Below are 12258 nucleotides of genomic sequence, written 5' to 3' on the forward strand. Positions count from 1 at the left end.
ATAAGACGTGGGTGTGAATGGAGCTGGAAACGTCAGTGTTTCTGTGCTTTCTTCTGTTCTGCCCACTCCCCCTGCGTGTGGGAACGATTTGGGTGACCTGTGGAGGTAGCACAAAACACCCCAAAGCTTAGAGGCGCCCATGGACAGCAGCTTGTCATGTCTCCCGATTCACAGACTGGTTGGGACTCAGATGCTCAGAAGCTTCGGTGTCGGCTGGATCCATCGTCAACGGGAGGATTGATTGAGTGGGAATGTTCTAGAAGCTTTGCTCACACACCTGGCCTCTGGACTGAGTAGTAGCTGACAGCCTGACTGGTCCCTTCCCTGACCGGAAGACTTGACTGCATGGAACGTTCCCCAAGGTCCGGTCACTTCCGCTATCTTTGATTGGCCAAAGCAAGCCACGGGCCAGCCCAGACTCAAGCGACAACGAAGCCCCTTGGGAGGAGCTGGAAAGAATTCACACCCATCCAGATTTCTCCACAATAGCGATCTCTGTCTGATCAGGTTCCACGTGATTTCCATAAAAGACAGTTCTTTCTCACATGAAGTCAAGATACGATGGGTTCGCAGCAACGATAGTGAACCACAGTGTTGGTCCCACCAGCCTTAAATGTCCAGCTTCTGCCACACCGAATCGTGTCAGAATGTGCAGCGTGACACGACCTCTCACCTCTACTCCCGCACCGGTCTGTTCCTGAATCTGCCCGGCGCTGCTGGATGTAATGTCAAAAAGGCACGGGGGCGGGCAGCGAAAGCCGTGAGCTGCGCGCTTTGCTCTCAGATTAATCTCAGCGAAAGCGTGTCGGGGTTTACTGTGTATTGAGAACTATTGCATGACAGAAGGGTTTCCCCGCTCAGCAGACAGCAGAGGCCTGGGAGCGATGAACGTAGCACAGCGGCATTTTTACAGCACAGAACCGTGTGGGAAGCTCTTTGCTATTTCATTTGTTTGAGGAGAGATTTGAAGATGGGCAGCTGTACTGATCCAGAACCTTGGAAACGGAGGGATTGGCTTCGGAGGGGGCGTGAGTGGAACTCAGGGGGCCTACGCCTCTGGATCTGGGAGAAGGATGCCTTGTCCGCATGTGGTTACGTTAACAGCTCAGTCTGAGGACGGGCCAGCAGACACCATCGGTGTAGAGCATGGACCAGTGCACAATGCTTACTTATATCACAAGCCAAAGAAAACTCACTTCTTAACGGCATGGTGTGTTCTTGGTCAGAGAGTTACAACGTTGAGTACAAGGGCCTGCCTCTGCTGAGCAACGTTCCCTTCATAAACAAGTGAGTCTTGGAAGAGCTGACGTTTTTGTAGCCCATCCCAGCCTCCTGTCTTGCCCTGCTCCATCCCACCTATCCCCAAACCCAGCCTGGCTTCGCACAGAAATACCAGGAAGGGGTGGAGGAAGTGACCAATGACATGGGCAAAAATGGGGGAACCAGAGCAGTTCTCCTGGACTTCTCCTAGAACGAGGAAATACAATTCGGCTAAGGAAAAGGTCTTTATGTGTGATGTGATAAAGTCTCATAAATGAAATTACGAGTTCAACACTAGCTAAGTGGAGGCCTAATTAAATGTAACGTGTTGGCATAGTCGTGCAATGATGATGGGCTTAGTAGGACTCTGTTGGTCTGTGTCTACACATCCCGGGTGCATATGGTGTCCACCCTGTGTCTGACACGCAGAAAGTGTATAATCCTGAAAGCTGACAGAGGGACAAATGGAGGAACATATGGGTGGATGAATGGGTGGCTGGCTGGCTGGCTGGCTGGCTGGATGGGTGAATGATGAATGGACAGACGTGTGGGTAGAATCATGGAAGAATCATCCAGTCTGGGTTCTCAAGGTCCCTGAAAGATGTTATTGTGGATTGAATTTCCCCCTAAATACATATCGAAGCTCTAACCCCCAGAACCTATGCCTATGACCTTATTCGGAAACAGGGTCTTTGCAGATGATCAAGTTAAGATGAAATTTTGAGTAGGCCCTGATCCAATATGACTTGTGTCCTGCTAAAACGGGACCTTGGGCATGCCAACAAACATACAAAGGGAGGAGCATGTAAAGACACAGGGAGAAGATGGCCATCTACAAGTCAAGAAACCCCCGAGGCTCCTAGAATTAGCAGAGAGGACGTTGAAAAGATTTACCCTCACGGCCCTCAAAAGGAACCCACCCTGCTGACACTTTGATTTGGCACTTCCGGCGTCCAGAACTGTCAGACAGTAAGCCCCCCCCCCCGCCAATCCCCCCCAACCCGCTTGCCATCTGTGGTGTTTGTTACGGTTGTACCAGGAAACTCATACAGACGTCACCCTAAGTCTGGTAGGGGCACCAAGCTTGTTATGGACAGAACATTCCATCTCGTGTCCGAATGGCTGCAATGCACAGAAAGTCCACCTGTTCCCCCGACCCAGCCTGTCCTCTGACCACACAGAAAACCCATCTCTGTGTGCGCCCTGTTCAGATAACTGAGGATGGCCAACGCTACCTTGGTTTCCAGGTTAAACGAGCCTCATTCTCTCATGAGCTCCTAGACGCTTCGGTAGCCTGATGTCCTGGCAATGAGCCCTCAGGTTCAAGATGCTGGGTGACCCTCCATAGAGGTCATTCACGTGGCTGAACAGCAATACGGGAAAGGGAATAAATCCATCACAGGGAGGGGGACAGGAGGGGCAGGCGCTGGCGGAGCACAGGGTTCTATAGGATTCTGGGCTAAGAGAGAGGATTGACTCTTACAGGGATGGAAACATCCGAGTGGGGGAAGGTGAAACTGTAGGGGAAGGGAGGAAAAAAAAATCTTTTTCCTCTATCCTCTTAGGTTCTTTCCCTAGGCCCCTGCAAATTAAACTGACAGAAGATAGGCGAAGAGGGAAGAAGAAAGCAGAAGTTACACGTGCAGCGTGCATACGTGGGGGAGAAACTCAATGATCAGTAACTCAAAGGGATGGTTAGAATTTGGGGTTTATGTGCCTAACTTAGCAGGTTATGGGGAGGCGGAGAAGGGACACTTAGGGGAAAACAAACGTCTTTTGAAAAGATAAGTGGGTTTTCAGGTGAACGAACAGGAGATCAGAAAATGTGGGCTGATGTTTGTGTGCACAGGTATGAGCGCTCTTTCCACCTCCTTCCTGGCCATAAACTCCCCTGGAGAAGGGGCTGGGGGTGGATTTGATTACCTTTTCCCTTCTGGGAGCAGATCCTCCCTGAAGGGAAATTTGCGGAGCCCTATTTCTCAGAAACTGCTGCTTTTGTTCAGACAGGGAAGCTCCAGGAAGAGGTTTTTTTTTTCCCCCCGCATCTGTTGAATTTCAACTGTCTTCAGGTTAAAATCATCTTGATACCAAAGTGGCCTATTTGGGGTGTGGCATATTCAAATCTCCTTCACAGGCCTGGGTCGAGGATTCTCCAGGAAGTCTGGGAGCCCCTTTGCCTGGAGGAGCCTGGGTAAGGCACAAGGCGGAAGCAGATGTTAGGAGGAGGATGGACACCCAGCAAGACCGAAGAATCCACACCAGCTCCTGGACCCACCAACCCAGTGTCATGGCCTGAAGTGGGCTTGAGCAGCCAGCACAGCTCGCCTGGAGCACCGGAAAAAGGGAATCAGCTGTCATGCTTCCCCAAAAAGCCTGTATATGCATGCTCTTTTATTTATTTTTTTATTTATTTTTTTTTTATGCATGCTCTTTTAAAATACATATATATATTTATTTTATTTTTATTTTTGGCTGTGTTGAGTCTCTGTTGCTGCGCGCGGGCTTTCTCTAGTTGCGGGGAGCGGGGTCTACTCGTCGTTGCGGTGCGCGGGCTTCTCATTGCGGGGGCTTCTCTTGCTGCGGAGCACGGGCTCTAGGCGCGTGCGCTTCAGTAGTTGTGGCACGCTGGCTCACGTGTGGCACACATGTGCTTAGTTGCTCCACAGCATGTGGGAGCTTCCTGGACCAGGACTCGAACCTGTGTCCCCTGCACTGGCAGGCGGATTCCCAATCGCTGCGCCACCAGGGAAGCCCCTGTATAGGCATAACCTTTAGAGTTCTGGGTTAGCCAGGAGAAGAACTAGCAAAGAGAAAGAGGGGCTGCAGGTGTGGAGGGGTGACCGACAAAGTCCAGGACCTTTTCTCTGGGATGCTGTCTAGATTTGGGGTTCTAAGCCTTGCCTTGGATGTGGAGTAATTCTCCAGGGATGGTAACGCATCACCCCCAGTTTGCCAGAGACTGAGTGGTTAATGTCCAGGGCTCTGCAATCTGGGGTCACAGTTTCCTTCTTAGTCCTTTCACCCCTCAGCCACAGGCTTAGAGACCGCACTACATCTCTGACCTGTGGGCCCATCTCTGACCCTGAGCACAGGGGTGTCATCGGGGCCGTGCCTGGCCTCGGGAGCCCTTGAAGGCTCTTCCTCGGGCACCAAATACCCCTGTGCTGGCACGGTTGTTCCAAGGACGGGGCAAGGCCAGCACTTAATACCCTGGGCATCACCGACCCCACGGTCCATCTCTGTAGGACTTTTCCCGTGTTCCTAAAGGAATGGATCCTTTATAGGGCGATACTGGATGAACTAAACAGTCTGAGAGGACCAGAACCCAGCCTGGGTCCTTGGAAAGGGACCTCCACCTTCTCAGGTGTGGATGCCTCTAAACAGGATAACTTTGTCTGTGAAAAGGAGCGAAGCCCTGACACAGGCTACCGCGTGGACGGACCTTGAACACACGATGCTCAGGGAGAGAAGCGGGCGCAGAAGGACACACAGTGTGTGATTCCGTTGGTAGGAAACGTCCGGAACGGGCCGATCCCCAGAGACAAGAAAGGAGACCCATGGCTGTCGGGGGCTGGGGGAGGGGGAGAGACTTTTCATGGGGGCGGGGTCTGCTCGGGGGGGGGGGGGGGGGGATGAGAAGGTTTGATAGAGGTGATGTTTGCACAGCTCTGTGAAAGTCCTAAAGGCTTCTGAGCTGTTTACCTGAAATGGTAGAGAGGGTCAGTCTTGCGCTGCGCGCATTTTACACGAACGGAGACCTGAGGGTCTGGTGTCCTGGCTTTGATTTCCCCTTCCCCGGCTTCACGGAGCCGGGCTCGGGCCCTGCGGGCAGCAAAGCCGGTCTCCTTCACCCCCGTGGCGAAGGCAAGTGCAGCCTTACTGCAGGGCCCGGCAAGGAGAGCAGGGCTGGTGCTCAAAAACCCGACCTCCCCGAAGGGCTGCGGCGAGGCATTTGGAAAGGCGAAGCACGGTGGGCGTGTCCCAGGATGCGCGATGCGCTCCTGCACAGTTCTCTGATTGCCTGACGGTGAGGGACCAGGACAGGGTCACAGGGGTTCACGTCATCAATCCTCAGCTGCCAGGAGGTCTGGGGGCTGCGTGCTCACGATCACAGAGATTTAATTTTATTTATTTTTTCCTTATGGATGCCCCGTTCTCTACTACCTTCTACTGTTGCACCCACCCTTTCCCCACCGTGTGGCCCTCTCTGCCATAAACAGAGCTTCCGTTTACATAAGAACGTGTTTCTGTTCTGTTAGTGTGTTTGCCTCTTCATAACCCTAATCTTGTTATTCAGGACGGTACTCCTCTACCTCTCCCCATTGTTTTCTTCTTAAAAATGTCTTGGGCTTCCCTGGTGGCGCAGTGGTTGGGAGTCCGCCTGCCGATGCAGGGGACGCGGGTTTATGCCCCGGTCCGGGAGGATCCCACATGCCGCGGAGCGGCTGGGCCCGTGAGCCATGGCCGCTGAGCCTGCGCGTCCGGAGCCTGTGCTCTGCAACGGGAGAGGCCGCAGCAGTGAGAGGCCCGCGTACCACACACACACAAAAATGTCTTAATCCTTTATTCTGGGCTTCCCTGGTGGCGCAGTGGTTAAGAATCTGCCTGCCAATGCAGGGGACACGGGTTTGAGCCCTGATCCGGGAAGATCCCAGCAACTAAGCCCCCATGCGCCACAACTACTGAGCCTGTGCTCTAGAGCCCGTGCACCACAACTACTGAAGCCCGCGCACCACAACTACTGAAGCCCACACACCTAGAGTCCATGCTCTGCAACAAGAGAAGCCACCGCAGTGAGAAGCCCGCGCACCGCAAGGAAGAGTAGCCCCCGCTCGCCGCAGCTAGAGAAAGCCCGTGCGCAGCAACGAAGACCCAACGCAGCCAAACATAAATAAATAAATTTAAAAAGAGAAAGTAGATGGTGGGTCCAGGAGCTGGGGGAGGGTGATGGGGAGTGAGTGTTTTATGGGGACAGAGTCTCAGTTTGGGAAGATGAACAAGTTCTGGAGACGGACGGTGGGGATGGTTACACAAGGTGAATGTACTTGGTGCCCCTGAACTGCGCCTGTAAAAATGGTTAAGATGGGAAATTTTATGTTGTGTGTTTTTATCACAATTAAAAATAAATTTTTACAAGTATACGTTCTGCCTCTGAAATATAAAAAGAGTTTTCTTTTAGAGGAAGGACCCAACGTTGGAAGGAAGGGCCAACAGTAGGAAAAGCCGGCAACCCTGAAGTCTCTGACGTTTGTAAAACAGCGGAAAAGTGACTTTATAGCTCACGCCTGAGGTACAATCGCCCCTTATTTGGCATTGAGCTCTGTGTGACATTAAGCCACATTCAGCCACGGTATCTTTCCACTCCCACTTTTCGTGGCTCCTGCTTCCCTTTTGTGGCAAATGTGTTTCGGGATTGGCCGCAGGGAGCTGGGCGGGGATGCCTTTGTGGGCGTGCGTGTGTGGGATGTGTTGACTACCTTCCAGTCACAGCCGTGTCTAACTCTGGGGTCACTAGCCAGCCCAGTGGTGTGTCGTCTATGAATATCCCTACCACCGACGGTCCTGACTCACTGGCCCATGATGGGAGGAGCCAGGGGTCAATGGTAGTCACGCATCTCTGTGTCAGGGCACACGTGCCAGGAGCATGTGTGAAAGTGCAGAGCAGCGAGCCGGTCTGTGGAAAGGTGCACCAGAGCCGTACCCAGCAGCCTGTCCATCAGCGTTTCAGGCCTCATTCCCGGACGCTGGGATATTTGGGAATCGGTCAGCGTTTCGAAATGAGCCCCTGCTTGTGCTCCCTTGCTCTGTTCCAAATTCACGTTTGCTTTCCTGTCGCATGTTCACTGCTTGGACCTGCCCCTGGCAAGCGAGCAGTTTGATGCTCTGAAATGCATGAAAACGAACATTCCTTTTCCCAGGAAATCACATCTTGTCTCCGCTGTTGTTTTGATCCTTATGTGGGTCCTTCCTTCTCCCTGACGTGGCAGCCAACACCCATGATATTCCTCTCTCAGCATTAAGCAAGTTCCCAGTGGCCACAGAGACGTCTTGGCCCTTTGCCTTCTCGCCTACTTTATCAGCATTATAAGTGGGCACGAAAAAAAATAAAAATAAAACCTGTAAGCCCTTCCTCCAAAAGATCAGGAGACACGCTTCGGAATACATTTCAACTTTCGTGTATAGAAGTGATTGAAATTACAGCCGAAGATGCAATAACTGTAAACTGTGTGTCAGCCTCCTGACACTGAAACTCTTTACCCTGAAAATGGCTATCTTACCCCAAGAAACAGCCCTCCAGGGGATCGCCCCCCGAGGCTGACTTAGTGAAACCCGCTTTTGTAACCTTTGGAAGCACACGGAGAACTTAATCGACGGGCTCAGAAAGGGCTTTCTGGAATCTCGGGGCGGCCCCACAAACTTTTGCTCTCCTGGTTTGGAAAAGTTGGGAGGCTGTGTTCCTACTACCCCCGCCCCCAACACACACACACAGCCCTCCCCAGCTTGGTCCTGGGACTGTTTGCAGGGCCCGGCAGCTGCAAGCTCCTTCGAGCTCCTTGGAGCCCACGACCCAGGTGCATCTAAGCAGGTATGAACCATGAAACGCCACGGTTCTTAACCAGAGTTAAGCGCCTAGAAAGGCTGCAGAAATTACCTTGGGATCAAGTGATCCCTTGATTCCTTCACGGGGGGGGGGGGGGGGCGTGCAATGATGCCCCGAGACTGGGGGAGAAAACGTGACCTTTGCATCTCCAGATTGTGCCTTAGATAGCATGGCAGGTGGAAAATGGGGGCAATCACACTGAACTTGCTGCTGATGTATTTCTGCCCCCTCACCCAAAACGCCTGCAGCCCTGGTACCCGCATCCCTGTGGCTTCGGGTACGTGGGCTGCCAGCTCTCTCGTCCATTTCATTTACATGGAAGCACCCCGGGTGGAAAACGCAATTAAGGGTGTGTACGCTGCTTAGCTGTGTTCATCCAAAGAACCCAATACGTGTGTCTGGCAAAGGGAGACATGGATTTTTCTGGTTTTGCCCCCTCCGATTATTATTTTTCTTTTTTAGTGAGCAAACAGAGCAGTCCCTGACATTCTCTGTCAATGCTTTGTCCACATCTCAGAAGCGTTTCACTGTTCCCCAGGAAGGACCTTGAAATCCCACAGAGCAGCCCTCTCGGGGAACACAGTAAGTAGTTAATACTCCACCACCGGGGATCATGAAACAACAGAGTGCGTCTCTGCAGCCACGTCTAGGACAGAGGAATCTACCCTCCGCTTTGGTTTCACAGAAAGAGAAACTCTGCGAAGAAGCTGGGCAGGAAATGCAGAATTCAGGAGACGCCAAAGCTAATTTGGGATAAGCAGAGATTCTCAAACAGTGAGGTGCATACGAATCACGCAGAGAGGAGGTCTGGGGAAAATGCAGGTTCCGAGCAGTGGATCTGGCTGGGACCTGAGGCTCTGCGTTTTTAACCTGCCCCGTGGGATGCTGACACTTCTGGTCCCGGGTCCCCTCGATCCCTGCTCTGCTGGTCCCCCGGAAAAGGGAGGTCCTAAAGGGTTTAGGGGATGGAGGGAAAGAAGGATTGAGGGCAAAGTGAGTGGTGGTCTCTAAATTCCGCTTAGACCTCAGCACCTTGTGGAGAATACAGTTTTATTTTCCACCCACAGTGGGTGTCGGCAGCATCCCTACCCCAGGCTCTAGACCGAGGAGGTTTTTCAAGCAGAGACTAACGCTGAGTTGCTGACACAGCCCTCTCCCTGTAGAAAAGCTCCATCTCTCCCATCCTGGAAGTTGTCAGCAAGCCTCAGGGACTGTGGATAAGGGATGGAAATTTGAGGTGAATGGGGGAACCCCTGGGGTGACTGATAGAAATGTGGGGTGAGCCTGAGGGTCTCTGGGGTGAGGGATGGATATCTGAGGTGATCGGGGGGGTGGTCTCTGGAGTGAGCCCGGGCATCGTCAGAAATCGGGTAACCCTAAAGCTGCCTGTGCCCAGCAGACGCAGGATCGAAAGTGCAAGAAGGCTGAAAATTTATCTTTGTTCCTTCTCCCGCGACAAGATTCAAAAACAAGAAACACAAGAGGAAGCCAACAACAAACACCTTATCACAGCCCAGTGATAAAAAGAGGCCGCGGGTGTGTGAGCTGGGGGCGGGGCGCAGCCGGAGGGCACAGAGCGAAGGGCCACGCAGACCCCTCGACACAGCCGCGCACCTGCCGAGGCCGTCACCGCGCCTCTCAGAGCTTCGCACTGTTGAGGGGTGCGGGGCGCTCTCTCCATTGTGAACCCCTCCCCCGTCACCCCGCAATCTCTCGCGCATCTGATCTCTGCCCACGGGTTACCTGCTTTTCCAGAACAGCAGCTCCACGCAGCCCAGGGGGCTGGGAGGGAGTTTCCGAAACTGCAGCAACAATGGAGATAAGCCCGGGAGATAAGCATGCTATTCTCCTATTTAAATTAAAAAAACAAAAAACCCAAAACTGTTACCGAGCCTGTTCTGCAGCCCCCCTGCAGGTGAGGTAGTGCCTGGTGTGGAAGAAAAAATGCAAATGAAAGAAGGAGGCCTCCTTGGCTGGGCCCGGTGGCCTCTCCCGGGCTCCAGATTTGGGCGAGAGCTTCCGTCCGGGCCCTCAGGTTGTCACAAACCAGCCCCTTGCGGCGTGGCATCCGGCTGAGGTTGGAAACCCGAAAACGGAACGGCCAACGATTTCTCTCCTGGGTTGCATCACAGAGCATCCCCGGGAAGAATCGTTTCTGCATTCGAAAGAGAATCTGGGGGCTTCTGAGAAGCCCACCGGTCCAGCATGACCCCTGTGCCCAGTGGTACCTCTCCCACGAGGCAGGGGCACTTCCCAATCCCCCACTGCTTACGCCGAGCCATCCACGACGGGGCACCGCCCCTGCTTTGCCAAAGATGGGTTTCTGAGTCCTGTGACGAGGGAGGCCCCCTTCACTGCCCGCCGCTCTTCAGACCCCAGCGCGCCTGGACCGGGTTTGCAGAGAGCGCTACTGACCCCTAGTGACCAAAACTTCCCAATCAAGGCGCAAACCCCAGGACAGGATGCCACCCTGCTCCCTGGCGGACAGCTTGACAGCATTTACCATTTCTTGGGGCCAAGAGCACCCTAAATATGATGCTCCTCCTGAAGGTGTTGCCCAGAGCGCCTGCCCCCAAACTTCACCCTGAACCCCTGAGCCCTCCGTCCACAGGGACCAGGGTCTACCCATGGCGGGGTGAGTGTCATCAGAAACAGACCGATTCCCAGTAGAAGCCCAGTTCTCAGCGTCCCCTGGAAGACTTTGGGGTTGAATAATTAAGGGGTGACAGGTAAGTATTTCAAAAGATGCAACCCTCTAAAAAAACACCCTATATTTTCACTGATCCCCAAACTAGAGAGACCTTTCCAATGAGGGGAGGGCAGCAACGAGACAGTTGGGCAAGAAAGATTCAGGGGGGTCGCCCTGGGGTCTGAGCTGTCCACCCTTGCATGGAGGGGTGCAGAGGGAACACCGGACGTAAAGGTCAGCAGTGTCCTTCCACTGGAATTCTAAGACGCATCCGCACCTGAATTTCTCTTCTTTTAAGGACGCTGGTCCAGTCGGATGAAGGACCCACCCTAGGGATCTCATCGCAACTCATTACATCTGCAAACACCCTATTTCCCAGTGCTGTCAAAGTCACAGGTACCAGGGAGTCAGATTTCAGTATATCTTCGGGGGGACAATTAAACCCACACCAGGGGACATTGGCCAGAGCAGCTGTGACCACCCACCCAGCCACCGAAGCATCCAGGACTTCCTGCACCTTCTGACTCAGCAAATCCTGAGCTACAAGGAAGGCCTTTGCACTCAGGTCCTGCTGGGCGGAACTTGGGAGGGTAGGTCTGTGCTGAAAGCTCTTTACTTCACTGGGCTAGGAGCCCGGCTGGCTAGCATCGTGTCCTGGGGTTTGTGCTTTCATTGAGAAGTTTTGGTCACTGGGGTCAGTAGCGCTCTCTGCAAACCAGGTGCAGGAGCGCTGGGCTCAAAAGTGAAACTGAAGTTTGAATTGGGCATCGTGGTGGTCGGGGGTGGGAGTGGTGAGGGAGGCCGAGCTGAGAGCCTGGGGTGCACAGTCCAACACCCGGGAGGCCCCAGGGCGAGGAGGGACGTCTGGAGCCCCGGAATGTCTCATGAGGGCAGCTCAGAGGTGGCCCAGGACCACTGCGCAGTGTCCGAGCCGTCCCCCAGGAGCGACCCCTCCAAGGGACCCAGAGTCATGGGCCAGCAGCAGGCTTAAGTCCTGCCTCTCAGGAAGTTGGAGAGAAATGTAGCTCAAAGGCAGGACCTGAAAGTAAGGAGGTCACATTTTCCATCAGGCATCCTGGAGGGTGTGGGTCCCAGTTGGTTTTGTTTGGGGATTTCTGACTGTGTGTCCAGCACGTTCTCCTAACGGGCTGGGCAGGGGACGCTGTCCTCTGGGTCCTGCCCTGGCTTTCTTCGGTCCAAAGTATGCGCTACGTGGTTTTGACTCTGTCTTGCCATGTTGGTCGATGTATTTTCTTGTTCTTTTCATCTCTGATGAGGGTTTTCAGTTCTTTCTGTAAAATAGGGCAGAAGGCTGGGATGAAGAGTCTTAACGTTTTTAAGAACGGGTCTTGCTTATGTCTACCGACCTTAAACTTTATATCTATATATCTTTTTCAGATTATTTTCCATTATAGGTTATTGCAAGATATGAATAGTTCCCTGTGCTATATGGTAATTCCTTGTTTTTTTATATTTTATATAAGATATTGAGTAGAGTTCCCCGTGCTGTACAGTAGGTCCTGTTGTTTATCTAGTTTGTGTACAGTGGTGTGTATCTGTCAATCCCAAACTCCTAATTCATCCCTCCCCTCCCTTTCCCCTTTGGTGCCCGTAAGTTTGTTTTCTAGGTCTGGGAGTGTGCTTCTGTTTTGTAGATAAGTTCCTTTGTATCATCTTCTTTAGATTCCGTGTATAAGTGATATCGTAT

General features: G+C 52.9%; 1 protein-coding gene across 1 annotated transcript in view; it reads right to left on the bottom strand.

Moving 5' to 3' along the window:
- Window positions 1-9542, bottom strand: part of LOC309978839 (cytokine receptor-like factor 2) — a gene marked incomplete at both ends in the record, with an annotated part of 28748 nt that extends 19206 nt beyond the window's left edge. Inside the window, 2 exons of the mRNA XM_082865486.1 lie at window positions 4963-5281; window positions 9476-9542. Coding sequence (XP_082721612.1) covers window positions 4963-5281; window positions 9476-9542 — 386 coding nt within the window. The remainder of the gene's footprint in view (window positions 1-4962; window positions 5282-9475) is intronic.
- Window positions 9543-12258: the final 2716 nt, after the last annotated feature.

This window comes from Leucopleurus acutus, assembly GCF_964270905.1.
Source record: "Leucopleurus acutus genome assembly, chromosome: Y".
NCBI lineage: Eukaryota > Metazoa > Chordata > Mammalia > Artiodactyla > Delphinidae > Leucopleurus > Leucopleurus acutus.